At 36.8% G+C, this 17,673-nt stretch overlaps 1 protein-coding gene across 1 annotated transcript; it reads right to left on the reverse strand.

Moving 5' to 3' along the window:
* Window positions 1–1,575: 1,575 nt before the first annotated feature.
* Window positions 1,576–16,146, reverse strand: LOTGIDRAFT_235234 (hypothetical protein; the record flags this gene model as incomplete). Its single annotated transcript, XM_009064288.1, has 35 exons — window positions 1,576–2,050; window positions 2,333–2,464; window positions 2,788–2,943; window positions 3,305–3,469; window positions 3,638–3,867; window positions 4,230–4,511; window positions 4,878–5,018; window positions 5,488–5,718; window positions 6,171–6,388; window positions 6,675–6,723; window positions 6,945–7,120; window positions 7,417–7,510; window positions 7,893–8,028; window positions 8,451–8,543; window positions 8,774–8,959; window positions 9,124–9,144; window positions 9,286–9,306; window positions 9,448–9,468; window positions 9,610–9,630; window positions 9,772–9,792; window positions 9,934–10,145; window positions 10,426–10,554; window positions 10,793–10,930; window positions 11,356–11,477; window positions 11,656–11,834; window positions 12,219–12,382; window positions 12,649–12,745; window positions 13,026–13,198; window positions 13,591–13,651; window positions 13,891–14,057; window positions 14,273–14,477; window positions 14,611–14,798; window positions 15,015–15,176; window positions 15,557–15,643; window positions 16,092–16,146. The coding sequence occupies 35 exons, from the start codon at window positions 16,144–16,146 to the stop codon at window positions 1,928–1,930; spliced, it is 4,656 nt and encodes a 1,551-aa protein (XP_009062536.1). The 3' UTR covers window positions 1,576–1,927.
* Between the last annotated feature and the right edge of the window lie 1,527 nt (window positions 16,147–17,673).

Here is a 17,673-nt window from a genome sequence, read left to right on the forward strand (position 1 = left end):
AGAAATGATTTTAGATTTTTTAGATTGTTTCAGTTTTCTCCTGTTGTCCTTTCTGCATTGGAAAACTTCATTTCAGTTGAATCAATACATTTTGGCTCTGTTTTTATTTCGTGTACAAGATGATTATTCAGATGACTTGACCCTGTGTCTCAAAATAATTGTTACGATGAACTTTAATGACATTTCACTTTAGCATTTACATTACAGCAGAAAGAAGACCCCACTTTATTTGGTGTATCTTCAGTCAATATGCATGGTTTATGTGTAACATTTATCATTAATTATACTGTATTCGATACAGTACCATTTAACTGTACCATTAACCTGTAACTAATACTTACCAAGAAAAAAAATGTTGTACACCAGAGATGTACAATAAAGCTGTACAGTTACTGTTTTATTTATATCAAGATACATATGTATTCTGAATGTATATGTACAAAGCCCTACATTATAACCAAACAACAAAATTAATTTATCCATATCTTGTTATTATTAACCACTATTCTGTCAATTTGTGTACCAAAACACAGTCAAAGAAACTGCACAACTCTCACTGTACTGTCAAGGTGTGAACCATGAAAGAGTACTGTTTAAGTAGGTACCAAGAACCTGTACAACTGTCAAAGCGTGTACCAAGAAACTGTACAGCTACCACTACTGTCCAAATAGGCACCAAGAAGCTGTACATCAATGACAGTACTGTCAAAGTGTGTAGAACTGAAACTGTAATGAATACAGCTGTCAAGTTTGTACCAAGAAACTGTACTACTGTACTGTCCAAAGTGCACTGTCAAAGTGTGTACCATGAAACTGTACAACTGCAACTGTATGTCCAAAGGGAACTGTCAAAGTATGTACCATGAAACCGCACTGTCAAAGTATGTACCAAGAAACTGTACTGTAAAGGTATGTACCATTGGACTGTACTGTCAAAGAGTGTACCAAGAAACTGTACAATCATTGTATTGTCCAAAGTGAACTGTCAAAGTATGTACCACAAAACTGTGTACCACGGAACTGCACTGTCAAAGTCTGTACCATGAGACTGTACTGTCAAAGTCTGTACCATGAGACTGTACTGTCAAAGTGTGTACCATGAAACTGTACAGCTATATGTATGTATAACATTGAGTGTATCATATCTATTGTTAAATACTATATAATTTATTAAATACGTAGAATCCAAGAGTCCTGTCTGATCTTTCATGTCGTTTATATTCACAGCTAATAGGAGAAATGGACTTGGTCATGATATACTAAAAATAGAACACATGCATGACTGGAGTAGGGCAATTGGTAGGAAAAATCACTCTTACAACTGTTTAAGTTGTGCATCATGTGATACACAAACCACCTCTATGACATCCTGACGGATCTCTCCTATTGCTACATATTCCTACTAGATTCTATGGATGGCCGACTTTCTACCCAATAAAAATACCTGTATCACGCATGTTGCCCCTCAAAATGTTCTGGATGTAGCTAGCCCTTGTACTCTAAAGATACACCCCCTAAACATGTAGCCCTTACCCCCAAAATGTAGCACCTTTGCTCAGAAATGTAGTCTTTTTTGCTTGGAAAAGTAGCCTTTTCTTCTGATGACGTACATACAATAATAAAAACAAAGCTGAATAAAGACATTTCATCACATCTAATATAAAACTCTTCTTGTTTGACAGAAGCAACGTGCACGGGTGCGCGTATGGGACAACATATTGATGATCACGGGAAATTCGCCAGTATTCAAAAGCCGTAAGCAATAAAGCACAATAATTCTGGTTTCAGTATTAAATAAATCACCTCCATTGTTATTCTGAAGATATCAATTTTGACGTAAGAAGCAACAAACATTGTCAAATTATTTTCTAGGAATTATTTGAAATAGCACCAATTCCATACAAAGTGTCACAATGTCCAACACTGTTTAGAAATTTTCATAATGATGTTCAAATATAGCTTTAGTTGATTTACTGGCGTCTACACAGGCTCGTTCAACACCTTTAGTTACCCCTGGTGGTCCACAACTAAATACTCCAATCTTACGCGTCTGAAATTAGAAATGTATTGCATTATGTACTATCTTCAGACCTTATATTTTCAATGTTATATATTGGAGTTATTGCCCTTGAATTCACCACTTTGAAAGACAGTATAGGCAGATGAAGCTGAGTATGTAAATTTATCAGTTTTAACTCTGAGACACCTCAAACCTGCTCCTTGAATTTCCTTTATGCCTGTAAATATTTACGGAATTTGTCCCACCGTCAACGAGCTTGCTCTGTGCATCCCACCCCTATCAATGGACCTGTGCCCCTTTGTGGATACATACCATAGGATGAGCTCTGTTAACAGCCGTCATGATATTATTGAGTTGTGGTCGGCCGAAATGAGTGGTAGCCTTCAATCCAGTATAAACACTCTTACCACCAGTCATCTTCTGGAAATGTTCTTCAAATACATACTGAAAGAAAGTTACTAAACTGTTAGAATATTGGTTGTGACATGACACATTGTGGACATTCAGAGCATCAACACAATGTTGTTTAAGAACTGGCGTGGGAACTTAGCTGTGCTGAACTTACTTCAATACTTACTTTATGGAATTGGCAGAATTCCAATCTGATAGCACTGCGTTGCATTTTCAAGAAAACCATTCGTTGTGCCATCTGGTTTAGATTATCAGTATATGGGTGCCTCTATTGCCAGCTAAAACTGTTAAATGACAGAAGTAGAGCAACAACTAGTGTGCTTGGAAGAGTAAGAGTTATCTTTGTATCAACTTACCAACATGGCGGTTCTTAGATCGAAGTTTTGAAAGAATTGAGTAATAAAGATATCAATAGAGACCATCCCTCTCTCGTCTATCTCTTCTACTTCTCGTAAAATATCTATCAACCATTCAAAATGTCTCTGACTTCCCGTTACCCAAATAAAATATAGCTGAAACACATAAACATAAAACTTTTGAAATACAGATTAACTCCACTCAGCTGCATGTACTTTTGACCATTGACTCCAGTGACCAATGTGATCTTTCATCACAGTTGTGTCTATAAAATGTTTTACTTCATACTTTTCTTCATCGGATTTGGCTAATGATAACGGCCAATTCCATGAAGTGTCTTGTGCATGTGATTTTTCCAACCATCCAACCTGTGATCCACATTAACTATGACTTTAGAAGACAGTCTTTAGAGCGTTGATATAAATCCCAACTGGACAACCGGAAGTAAACTATAGCTCATAGGATGACTAATATTATGTATGACCAAGATAAGGTTCTTGTTTTTAGCCGACATACCTTCTGACATTTGACCTTGTAAGTATTTTTGATGGAGGTCATGTGAACGAAGTCTTTAAGAATGGAAGCATAAGGTGTAACACCAATACCAGCACCAACTAATAGAGATACCTCATATTGATACCAATCTTGTTGACCTGCACCGTATGGTCCATCTAAAAATAACTGAAACAGAGAAGATAGAGAATGAATAAGGAACGGACGTGAATTCTTTACAAAATTTTCGGGAAAGTTTTAGAATAAGGTCGATCTTCACAGTATCTGTTGGTTGTTTATTTCAATGTTTTGATTCTGTGTTTAATTATATAGTTTAAGTTGAAAAAATGGTCATACCTTAGGATAAGGGTTATCTTTAAGATTCTCGAGATCAAAAGTCTGTCTAATGTTCCACGTCCAGGGTCCCAGTGCCCTAATATGGACCTTCAGGGTATCCTCATGAGGGGCAGACGTCAGGGTGAAGGGGTGATATTCGTTACTACCGTGAGACAGACACGCGATCCTCACCCACTGGCCAGATTTATACTCAAACTTCGGGGGTCGTTTAAATTCCAACATTGTCACATCTGAAAATAAAGAAGGAATAGAAATAGATGCAAAAAGTGGATCTGTCTGTTATGCCCAGTTCAGTAGTGTTTCATTGAAGCTTAAGCCAGAAGTATTAAAACAGAACTTGAAACATTGTAATGCGATTTTCAGACAACTGATCTATTTCTTTAGCCTGCGTCCCTATTGAGCATAATGTTAAGAAGGTGCAAGAGAAATCTGAGATTGGGGAGGAGCACAACGGGACAGCCTCAGTTGTAGGTGTAAGAAGTGGGACTGGTAGAAATATTTATTCTCCATATATTCAGCAAACATGTTTTGTAGTAAGTGTGAAAAATGTTCCGGAATATTTTCGATATAAGAAGGGAAAATAAAGATTTACCTGAAGGAAGGTTGATGGCTTTAACAATATTAATTTCTGTTTTCTTACGACTCAAGCTGATCATTTTATCCAGAGTGAACAAGGCAGCAGGACCAATAAAATAGGCGAAGAATAATGGTTTCTGGACGATGATGGAGGCTCCATGTAGAATGACCAGAACGTACATGATGATAAACAACTTATGAGTCAACCAGAACAAATTGAAGATATGACTTCTAGCTGTTTGGGTGGCGAAAACATACATGATACATAAAACAACGACTAATAAAACACCAGTAAATCCTGAAATATTATAACATTGGTTGGAAATAACATATAAAAGGACGATACTAAAGTGTAAATGGGAGGTGATTCCAAGCACCACAGTAGACCAAATGCTATCATCGAGATATTAGACGACTATTAGCAACTGGATGGTCGCCAATTCTGATCGCTCAGACCGAAACTTACAAAATGATGTAAGCGAATGGAAGTGGACAATTCCAATTCAAATGCCAGAAGGTGTTTAGTCTCTTTAAATTTTATCTAAAGAGTTATCTTCAACGTGCAAACCGTATGTCGCGCTCTTTCCAGGAATGAGCCATGAAGTCGAAGTTGAGGCCGTGCTTGTATCTGAATGATGGTGCTTGTTAACAAAATAAAACCTACCTGTCATGTTGCCAAATAACCAGAAACTGAAGGTCGGTAATTTGTCAGCTCGGAACACGATACTATCAAAAATACACAGAAACTTGGTGGGTTGAGTAGCAAGATGGTAAAAATTAAAACTGTAACCAATTACATGTAGACCTAGAAATAACAAAAAAAAACCAAGACTTAAAAGTTAGCTTGGCAGGCAAGGTAATAATCGTGTATAAGTGTAAAATAGTACACATTTGAAAGTAAACTTTATTATTCAGTTAGCAACGATGTCTTAGAATCATTTTGTCAAACGCAGGCCTGTAGCAATAGGGGGAAGAATAGGGGTGGGAGGGATGGGGGCAAAAATGGACTGCCCTTTGAAAACTTTCTATCAACAGACCAACTAAACTGCAAAAAAATACAAAAAAAAAACATACACCATTACCCCTCCAGATATATAACTTGCCCCTCCGAACAATCAAGTCCAACTACGAGCCAGGTCGAAAGACAACACATCCTTCTGAATGACAAAATCGAGTTACTCATTGCAAGTCAAGGGCAATAACTCAAAAACAGTTGTCCAAAGGTTTAGTTGAATAAAACTCAAGACAGTTTTTATAAAAGAAAATCAACTCACCACTAAAGAAGAGAGCAGTCCAAGCTATAACCTTATGAAATGAGATATGAGAATCAAATGGTATAAACATATTAAGGAAGGTGCTGCGGAGATAGGTGATGGTATTCCGACACATTGTGAGTAACAGCAAGGAGAAGGTGAAGGACATGGCAGCCGCCGCACCGCGAGTTATACTGATACCATACGACATTAATCTCATTAACCCACTGTGTTCTCGTTCTACTGTATAATCTGAAATTACAAAGACATCACCAACATCATCATATCGAACACCCAACATCACATACCACCCCTTATCGTATCTTAATCCTTGTATGTATTCACAGTTTTCATAACATGCGGAGTATCTTTGATTCACTTCTTGAGTGCACTTAATTTGAATATTTTACCTTTCAGGGAGGTTATCTTTCATGAAATATTGTATTCCATGCTCACTTGTGGCACCACGAAATCTAAGATCAAGATTTGATTTGTGCAAATAGTTTGCACTTTCCAAAAATTTCTTGCTTCTACACACATTTTTGGTACATCCACCCATTAGCTAAAGGCCTCATGGGTGAGGTTCGGATGATGGGTCATTAATTTCACTAGCCAGGTCAATCAAGAAATGGTAATGGACAAAGGTTTTCAGTAACAACAAATGAGCGGAAATCAGAAGCAAGGACAAAAACAATGTTACTTACAATAAAATCGTTCAGCAAACAATCCCAACACAATCCCAAACACCAAAACCAGGAAAAATATATGTTGACGATAATTCTCTATAAAATGTTTGATGACCTTCACCTTGGCTTTAAATGGTGTATAATGTTCCCGAACTGATACTTGAGTAAAGTTTTTAAACGAGGCGTTATTTTTCTCGTTCGGGACTGAATGACGGTGCCTTATTTCTCCTTCAGATCTAATAAATATAACACAGAAAATGTAGAAACAAGTAAATGCTCAAAGTGTGCATTTCAGCTATCAAGGCCCTTAATGCAATCCCCAAAAAAGTTTTAAAAGAGAAGCATTTTTACTCATTGCCTCCATAACACTTGGTAATTTCTTTGGATGATTTTGATGTATAATGATGTATGTATTTTGATCAAGGGCAATAATTCAGCAGTCCGTGACAATAGGATCAAACTCCATGAAATTACATGTATAACAATTAGCCTTTTATAAAAAACTTGAGAAACAAAACTTACTGTTTTCTGTCTTTAGATTTAGGTTGAGATGGGAGATGATCTTTACATCCTGTAAAACACAATTCATTATTACAGTACACAACATCATCTGCAATTGCAAATATCTTGCACCAAAATGAGGGAATGAAGTTTTTTGAAAATTTATGATTAAATCCATCAATTAATACAGATAAGTCAACTGTCCAAAATAAGATATACGGTGTCTAATGCAGGGTACAGTATTTTAGTTTTAGCTAATGACAATCCTTAGTTTTCAAATTTCCAACCTACCTTTCCAATCAATCGAGGCATTCCACAACTTATCCATCTGAGGGGCAAATATTTGACAGAAGTTCTCGAAACAGAGGTCTTGGTCGGAGGCGACGCCAGCTTTATCACATAACGAATCGACCAGCTCCTCGACTTCATCTTGTTCAACGTTACTCTGAGCTAGTTCTAACAGAGATCTGAAAATACAAAAATAATGGATGGTGTTCTTTGGTAACATGAAGTTCCTGGAATCATTCTTCAGCCTTGGCTTTGAAGTTCTTTTCTCAAATCTGATTGGTGTCTCAAGCTAGGCGGAGCATGCTCGCCCACCTACCAACGAGGTTAATTAACACTCTTAGCTTTGGTTTTTCCTTTTGTGGCAAACATGTCGTTGGATATATATGTCAGGTGTTTGATGAGGGGGCCAGTGCTTTTATAGTGGTCCAGTGTCGACTTTCTAATTATCCACCGATTGCAATCAATGTTTACTTACGAGAACATTTTACAGACATTGTATCTGTTCATTCGACCACTTCCCTCGGCATCGTACATATAAAATATCGTCTGTAACTTATCTTGACAGGAACCTAGGGTATCAAACAAAATAATGACTATCTGAACGAAAATAAAATAGGCTGACAATATACAGCACCTTAATGACGCAATTATCTAGTTTCTGGAATTGCAGGAAACCTCCTCTGAATTCCTCAAAACTCCAAGCACTAAACCCTTTGGGTACCGGGTGACGACACCCTATAGGATAACCGACTATCATTTAGCTTGTGATTCAGTCATCTTTGTATAGTATCGGTGGACGAAAGTGTACAAGGGGAGGATCACGTAGAAAGGGTATTGAGGACACAAACTTCAAATTGTCACTTTTAATCACATGGATGCATATAACATTAATGCAAAATTCTCTGGGTTAGTACAAACACATGTTGAAAGATCAGAAGAAACATGACGAACCTTTCGAGAAGAGAACTACAGCGTGTAGAAATTCTCGGAATGAAATATAACCGTTTCTATCAGCGTCTATTAAACTGAAGAAATGGTTGATAAAATCACTGTCTGGTTTTACTGCTAGAGCTTCGGCAAACTCTTCCTGTAATAAATATTAACAAATATCAACAAATGTTAACAAAATGTCGACAAAATATCAAAATTATCAACAAAATATCAACAAATGTAGACATACTATCAACAAATATTAACAAAATATCAACAAATATTAACAAGATATCAACAATTGTTAATAAGTATCAACAACATATTCGTCCCTGTAGCTAAGTGTTTCAGACTTCTAGCAGGCTGCTAGCTAACCCATGAATCCAAATAATCCTCCAGCTATTGATGTGATGAGCCCGTATTAACAGACAGTTGATTTTCCAATCACCAGAGTGATATTTGGACTTGGAGGAAGAACACTTCGGAATTGAGAATTCTCGACACCCAAAGATAAAACCGACACCCGGGCCAACTGTTTATATCAGAAACTGATGTCTCTTTACATGGCAGATATCCTACCTTAGATAATTCCATCTCTAGAATTTCTTTACTCTGTGTTTTCATATCTAACTGATTCTGTTCAAATGCTGGGTCGTAATCCAGTTTAAACGCCTGAAAGGAAGTAAGAGAACAATTGCAATTTGAGAGGTTAATAGTGACTAAATAGTTATGTAGTATTCATTTCGATCTGCTCAATGGCGTTCGGTTCTTTGGTTTAACAAACGTTAGTAATAGTATAAATTTAAAATTGATTATGTAGGTTTGTACATATATTGCTAAGGGAGACCCTTGTAGAGCTTTTAACTTTCACGAACCGGACATACAATATCAGTTATACCCACCTCAGTAAAAACAGTTTTAAAGAATTTCTCAAGCTGTTTGTTTCGTTTTTCTTTCGTCATGGCCATGGAATATATATCTTTTAGTTTCTTCTCCTTCAAGTCGGTTTCAATCTCGTAACTGGCTAAAAACTGACTTAAATCTTCGTCAAAAACGTTTCGATTTAATTCGCTGTTAAACACCAATACCTAGTGAAGAGAACGAACAATGAAATGAAGTATTTTCTGTCATTTATAAGGCTAATAAAGACAGATAAACGCAATGCAGTGAGGAAGAAGGGCATTTAACAAGAACAGACATGATTACAATCACTTTACTAACCCAAAGTTCAATTTTTACTGCAAAAACTTACCAGATCGTATTCTTTAGGTATCTGTATTAACATAACATTACTGACTTTATTTATACTAAGATATATAGTCATAGTCCCTTCATCTCACCCCACCCTTACCCATAACCCAATCCCAACACCCCATCCTTCTTTAACCTACCCATCCCCAAACCTAAAACTTACCAAGTCGTATTCTTTAGGTATCTGTATTAACATAACATTGCTGCCTTTGTTTATACTAAGATATATAGTCATGGTCCCTTCATCTCACCCCACCCTTACCCATAACCCAATCCCAACACCCCGTCCTTCTTTAACCTACCCACCCCCAAACCTAAAACTTACCAAGTCGTATTCTTTAGGTATCTGTATTAACATAACATTGCTGCCTTTGTTTATACTAAGATATATAGTCATGGTCCCTTCATCTCACCCCACCCTTACCCATAACCCAATCCCAACACCCCGTCCTTCTTTAACCTACCCACTCCCAAACCTAAAACTTACCAAGTCGTATTCTTTAGGTATCTGTATTAACATAACATTGCTGCCTTTGTTTATACTAAGATATATAGTCATGGTCCCTTCATCTCACCCCACCCTTACCCATAACCCAATCCCAACACCCCGTCCTTCTTTAACCTACCCACTCCCAAACCTAAAACTTACCAAGTCGTATTCTTTAGGTATCTGTATTAACATAACATTGCTGCCTTTGTTTATACTAAGATATATAGTCATGGTCCCTTCATCTCACCCCACCCTTACCCATAACCCAATCCCAACACCCCGTCCTTCTTTAACCTACCCACTCCCAAACCTAAAACTTACCAAGTCGTATTCTTTAGGTATCTGTATTAACATAACATTGCTGCCTTTGTTTATACTAAGATATATAGTCATGGTCATATGTTCTACCAGTTTAATACAGCGAAGATGTGATCCTGATAAACTGAAGATCTCGATGGAACCTTTAGATGTTAGATGTAGCTCTATATTCCTGGAGGGTTCTTTCTTACATCGCCATTCACATGTATCATGGACTGAAACATACATACAGTTAATTAGATAGCCGAGAAATTACTGGCATGTGAGAAAATAAAATGAATCTAGTTTTACGTCCACTTTGCACCTCATGACTGGACCAATGACGACAGTCAACGCTATGCAGTGTGGAACGAGAGACATTTTTGCTAGGACAGCTGCATTAGTCTACTCCTTTTCGATGTCCAACTGTCGAGGGATCTTTAAAGTTCACAGCCTGTAGCACACGTGGTTTCGGCCTAAATTCTGAGAGTTAAAAAATGAAAATGATTTTCTCACCTACTATGCTATTAGATAATGTTCTACGTAAAACTCTCTTCCTTTCCATCTCAAATTTTGCCTCCTTGAGATTCTGTTTATGTTTCCATTTCTTAATTTTAGCCAGGATAACAGCTACTAGGATACACGCTACAAATACAAGACAAATACTTTTAGCCTTAGCATTATTCTGCTGTTTCGTTGTTTGAACGTGTTATTTTGACACCATTTAACACGGCAATACCTTTAAAACAGTTGATCGGACAGTCCTCATTTTCTAGCTCAACAAAGCTTTCATCATTTCCTGTTTCAAAATCAGCAAAACACTGTGCGTTCTCGCAGCTTCCCTTCCTCAACATCCTGGTAAAAATACAAAACTCTGTCTTACCAATAGGAATCAGTCCCATACAAGTCCAGATTATAATATAAGGTATTTCACTGCCCGAGAAAAAATCATATCCTACATGTTTAGGACACTCGTCTAGTTGATCTTCTGTTAACTGTTCTGGTTGGGGACACGGATGATCTGAAAAATAACAATACCTGTATATGATCGGCTTTAAGCTTTCTTCAGCATGGGCTTAAACCATACTATACCAGGATTGCACATGGTTTAAAGCATAGTCGTACAGTCAAAACGACCCTTTGTTTTTGGTTACAGACATGAGGTAGAAGACTCATCAGCTCAGATATAGATGATTCTCAGTTCCTCAATTTAACCCTGGACACAGGAAAAACCTCATGCCCTGTCCCACCCTCGACCTACCCTTGGACACAGTGAAAGCATCATGCTCTTTATTGCAGCCTGAATATCCTTACTAGTCCATTTTATTTCATAAAGATATCCCCTCCCCATTAAATTTACCCTAAAAACCACCTGCCATCTCTACTAGTCCCCCACTTATCCCAGGTGCAAAGAACCACCCTGCCCTCTCCCACAGCTCGACTTACCCTTGGACACAGTGAAAGCATCCCGATCTAAATGTTCAGCTTCTATTTCATTACTAGTCCATATAATAACATTGTTTAAAGTTATCTTGTGGATTTCTTTAATTTCTTCCTCACTGAATATACTGGAAGGAAAATATAATTAAATTAGTCTATAACCTACACTAGGTTCCCAAACCTTGGAAACCTTTGTCTGTCATTTCTCAGAAATATCAGAAGTTAATCACCGACTGAAATGGTAAACCGATTACTGTGGTTAAGACCCACCGTTGAGAACCATAGACCTACATAAACACAACTTACCCATTTTGTTTATTTTCAAACCAGAATCGATCCCCATCACGTAACCGTAGAAACTGATCTATAATAATATGACGGAAGAGTTCTCCGGGTCCGTTTCTAGTCGTTTCTAACAAGCCACCAGTAAATATATCAATCTTGTCTAATTTATCGTGGTGTAGCATCTTTAATTCAGATATCAGCTGCAAAATGAGCAAGATTGAAAAGAGTTTTAGTTCAAGTTAGATGTTGAATCTGATTTTCTTGGTTACAGCGAATAATCAAAGTAAGCCAAGTCTGGAGATCCTGAAGAGCCTTCTACACTCGACTTACTATCCTTGAAACAAAGGTTTGACCAGTGATCAAAAACCACGAATTGTGGCCAGTGACAAGTGTGCCAAAATAACCGAGAAATAATTTGTTGACCATCTTAAAATTACAATGCTCTCTCTGCAAATTTAACGTGAGACCAATCTCTGTCCTTGAAAGTGAGTGATTCTGTAGTTTGTACCTCACTATGCCCAATGCCTTTGTTTCAGTATGATTTCAGTATGAATCAGTATAGATTAACTATTTTAGTAACTTACAGTAGAATTCAGCTCCGGATTAACATCAGTCCAGTTTTTGATTGGTTCTAATCCCATCTTAACACGAGCTGTATTATAATCAGGTAGCCCGTAATCACGACCTTTCAATATGGTCAACATGGCCGAGTCGTGTCGGGAGTAGAACAACGGACCGTAAAATTTACCTGGATGTAATAAAAAAGATCTATCAATAAAATGGAATTTTGCTTGATGTAATGGTAAACTGAAAAACGACGGGTGTTGATAGCTAGAAGGTCTTATTCCATACTCAGAGCTGTTCACAGTTCTAGTTAGTACTCAGTTCTGTTAATATATTCGTTATTTAGGTTTCTACTATCGGAACAACTGACGGTTGACAAAAGCCCGTTTAGAAATCCTTTTTACAACCCCTTTAAATGAATAATTCCAATAAAAGAAAGATGAACCTTACTTCTCAGATCCTCGACTATAACATGGTCTTCTCGTTCTGCTATCTGAGATGTTAAACCTAATAAAATCTTCTCTAAACCATTAACGTTTACTACGTCCTGGAAGTTTAATATTAAATACAACTTATCTTTCTCTTGAAACCTTCACAAAACAACTAAGATTTGGGGTCATAGCGAATATGAGATCTTACTACAAAGATAGGTAAATAAATTAAATATCTATTAGCTATGAGTGATCTCTGAAAGGGTAACAAGTTGACAAATCAAAATAAATAATAAACAATATTAACTATATGAACTCTCTGAAGGTGATGGCGAGTTGACATAGATACCTAAATACATGTACCCACAAACAAGCTATTTTCTTCTAAATTCTTACCTTCGAGTCCCAATAAGAGTTGCATAATCTACCAGCCTTGGATTTTCCTACTTTCAGAAATTCACATTTATTGGTACGTTGGTATATGGCTGGTGGTATCAGTGTTTGGATGTATTGTATTGCGGCTGCGTCAAATATATCTGTTACTTCACTCTGTACCCGAGGTTTATAACCTACAGAAAATACAAACATTGACAACTAATTACAGACTAGGTCACTATCTCAAATATACTAAGTTATTATTAGCAGCTTCTACGAACGTGACGTTTTTAAAAGAATAACAAAAATCACAGACGTCTGATTGAAAAATAGCATGGTGCAAGTCAATGATATCAGAGTTCCTGATACACATTAAAAGTTGAAAACCTATACAATCCCTTTAAGAACCAATCTAGAATCTTGTCTAAAATGATCTTGGCAGGATAAATAATCGAAGTAAGAAAACATTCCATAGGTCTACAGCACTGTCCGTCCAACAAAGAGACTTCATAATTATGGTATCTGATCAAACTAGTTAACAACTGAGAAGTATTTCTGGTGATATAAAACAGAAGGTAGTACTCACCTGTATAATTCTGTACATTCTCATTCAGTAACAATGGCAACCAATCATACATGATTATTTTCTGAAATAACAAAACTCGAATTTTTTGAAAGGAGAAAATTAAAGGGAAATGAAATGGAATTGTACGTCCTACGTTTCTGCATCTAGTAAAGCTAATGAAGATTGGCAACATCATGAAGTGTGCAATGAGTGAAATTTTGCCAGGGCAATAGCATTAGACTTCGACTTTCCTTTTCGTTTTTTTTTTCAGTTTCCAACTGCCGAGGAATCTTAAATGTGTAAAAACAAAAAATGTGGAACCTGTAAAGTTGCGATGACCCATCTTCTCGCTCGTTCAAATACTTCATTATTCGACATCTGGGGGTTCTTCAACATAATCTGGTCGGCTTGGTAGTTATGGTAACGAAAGAATACCAGACCTAGAGACAGAAGTCCTGGATTCTCGTAGATATGTGTGTCTCCCATTCCTGAAAATGGAATCAAATGGGGTTTCTTTCTTACGTTTTTGCCACTGATTGGTTTGTTGGTACAACGCCGTGTAGTGTACAATAAGAGAAATGCTGTAAATCTGTGGTAGATATAAGGATTTATGTTACACTTTCAATTGAAAACGCGACACCAGGTATGTGAACATCAGTAATGAGGTACCTTTTCAAAAGATAAAGAACAACCTTTTACTTACTCCAGAGTTTTGACTGATCTTTATATTTATGTTTTTGTCCAGGGAAATTAGTAAAAGCCATTTGTACATCGTTTAGTTTAGGGAATTTCCCCCAGATATCTTCACAGTAGAGTTTTCCTGTACCTGGTTCTCGTAGGTAGGAACTACGAACTGCATTAGTTCCATATACTACACTACCGTCTATAAAACACGACGCTTTGTTTATCTGAAATTGAATGAATGAATGAATGAATAGATAAATTGGTGAGTGAGTGAGTGAGTGAACGAATAAATGAATGAATGAATGAATGCGAAAGAAAAAGACAGAGGTAATTAAAAAAAATTTTGAAACAGCTTACCTGTTTTCTTGGGTTATTTGGAGATTGTCCAGTCCTTTTATCATACGCCGATCTTTCATACGGCATCACCTGGTTACCATGACAATCAGGGTCGAAGTCGGGGTCACAGCGTGGAACGTGGGTCTGGATAACTTCGACAGGGCAGGTCGTGTCGTCTGTATCCAGTACTTCTCTCATGACAAACTGACCTGGAAGGTGGAAAGAAAGGAAATAATTCAGTGATAAGATCTTTGTAATCTTTATCCATGTGAGATTAGTAAACTTGAACTGTGTGATATATTTCCCTCAATATTCTACACACCACAGATGTAAATGGATACTTTTGTAAGAAGCATTGCCAAAATGGTTTGATATTCATTTCATCTCTGAAGAAAATATTGTAATTCAACCTGATCTGAACTTACCAAAGAAACTGAATAGAGCCGATCTGCGATGGTAGGAAGGCAGCCCCGTCGGACCCTTAAATAAAATATTCGAAATACTGCGAGGGTTGGGTCTGTCCCATCCCGAGGGGAAGTAAGTATGGTCTCTATAATTCGTGGTAATATTTCTAGCTATATGCCGACCTGAAATAGATATGAAATGATTAAGATTATGAAAATTTTCAAAATATCGTTATTAGCTATGTGGACACTCAAAACTAGATTACCAAATTACAAATACCAGTATTAGCTATGTGGACTCTCTGAAATGTTTACTGAGTTGACAAATCAGTTTTTTGGGAGGTTAGTATGTCCAGTAGTAGACACACAAAATAAACATATACATATGTTTTTGGGGTCAAGGAATTCGATTATGGCATGTATATCTGTCATTCGAATATTAACCATTAAGTGGAGATATCGAGATAACATTCGGCTCAACTTCGCCTATGTTCGTTAGTTTCCGTGAGCCGATTCGAATGATTGAGAGAATTAACCAAGAATTATCTACAAGTGAACTGTACCTGCACTGCCTACTTCCGGTCTCTGTTCATTGTTAAAATAACCATCAAATCTTTGGACCGGAAGTGAACTTGGTTCAGCATTACATACTGTAAAAACAAAAACATATCATAAATATTACATAGGTACAATGTCTAGCTATTACGAACTTCGTCCTATACCTTGACTGCACTAACCATCTTTCCTGTATCCTGAGGTGATTTGATTTGATTGTACGCCAGCGAAGACAGCTTATCATAGCCCTCGAAACAGACAGACTGTAAACATTATAGATTATCTCTGGACCAACTGCTAGCTATAGTTAAAATACACGATAGTTAAAATCAATGGTGGTTCACTGCTATCGTGTCACATTCTACTATGTTGTTGGGCAGCATAGTCTGGAGTCAATGGTGGCTCATTGCTATCGTGTCACAATCACCTAGCTAGTTGAAACCGATAATATCGAATGATTATTTGATACATTGGCCAATATTCGTCAATATTAGGAAGATGTTTCCGTGTATTATGACGGAGAAATAGATAAACAATATTTACCTGTAATTAGCGGCGAGATCAATAGAAATGATAATAAACAGGTGAAGAAGTGCATTATGATATATCTTGTTGTTTATTTATTCATTGTGTACAATCTGTAATATATAATATGAAGAGATAAGTTTAGTGGTATTGTAGGAGATTCGAACCCTTTGCCACTGGTGTTTCTACAGGGGTGGGAGCATGCCAGAAATAAGACGGACCCTTATTTGCCCGACCCTCCCTTACCCTCTAACCACTCACAACATCTTATCATTCCGTTCATAAATGTCTAGTGCTCTGGTCCCTCTGTGGCCCCTGTAACTCGAGCCTCACCCAACAAATCATAGAAACACCACTGCCCACTGTACTCAATGACCTGAGTTGAATAGGTGGAAAGTTACTCTTGAGAATTGTAAGCCTAAATACTGTATAAGAGTATTATGTCTATCTTTGCTGAAAATTCAAACCTGTGGCACATAACCACATAGACTTTGATGGAATAAGAGAACTCATCTCTAAAGAACTTAAATACAAATGAAATTAAATGGAATTTTACATCTTTCCGTCCTTTACTAGAGCTATAAAATAAAACAGGGATTCATATCCTCATATAAATAACCTAATTCAGGTACATGCATGAGACACGTGGATAAAAACTCGGGAAGGGCAAAATATGTACACTTAAATTCACCAACAGATCAAAAAAAAAAAAAACACTTTAAGCTTTTCAGAAATATTGAATGGTCCAACCAGGAAACGACAAAACATTAAACAATTCATTGACCATCCTAACTTGAACCTCTAGACTATTATAAACCATTCGATCAAACTACCTTACGAAATAATTATCAATAAAACAACTTTAATATGAAAAACTGTCAGTAAATTTAATTGTGTGAAGGATGTTGGTGTTTCACTGTTTTCATCTTCTCGAGTTATTTCCCTTTCAGTCATACATAATTATTAGATGGCCAAAAATATGCTTGCTATTACAGCTTATCGCCTGGAAGAGTAACTATTCATGCTATTCGACTATACAGAAAGCTGAAATTGATCTCTATCAGCTGGTAAAGTAAATATTTAGATGACTATACAGAAAGCTGAAATTGAGCTCTATCAGCTGGTAAAGTAAATATTTAGATGACTATACAGATAGCTGAAATTGAGCTCTATCAGCTGGTAAAGTAAATATTCAGATGACTATACAGAAAGCTGATATTGAGCTCTATCAGCTGGTAAAGTAAATATTTAGATGACTATACAGATAGCTGAAATTGAGCTCTATCAGCTGGTAAAGTAAATAATTAGATGACTATACAGAAAGCTGAAATTGAGCTCTATCAGCTGGTAAAGTAAATATTTAGATGACTATACAGATAGCTGAAATTGAGCTCTATCAGCTGGTAAAGTAAATATTTAGATGACTATACAGAAAGCTGAAATTGAGCTCTATCAGCTGGTAAAGTAAATGTTTAGATGACTATACAGATAGCTGAAATTGAGCTCTATCTGCTGGTAAAGTAAATATTTAGATGACTATACAGACAGCCGAAATTGAGCTCTATCAGCTGGTAAAGTAAATATTTAGACGACTATATAT

Source organism: Lottia gigantea (assembly GCF_000327385.1).
Source record: "Lottia gigantea unplaced genomic scaffold LOTGIsca_61, whole genome shotgun sequence".
Taxonomy (NCBI): Eukaryota; Metazoa; Mollusca; class Gastropoda; family Lottiidae; genus Lottia; species Lottia gigantea.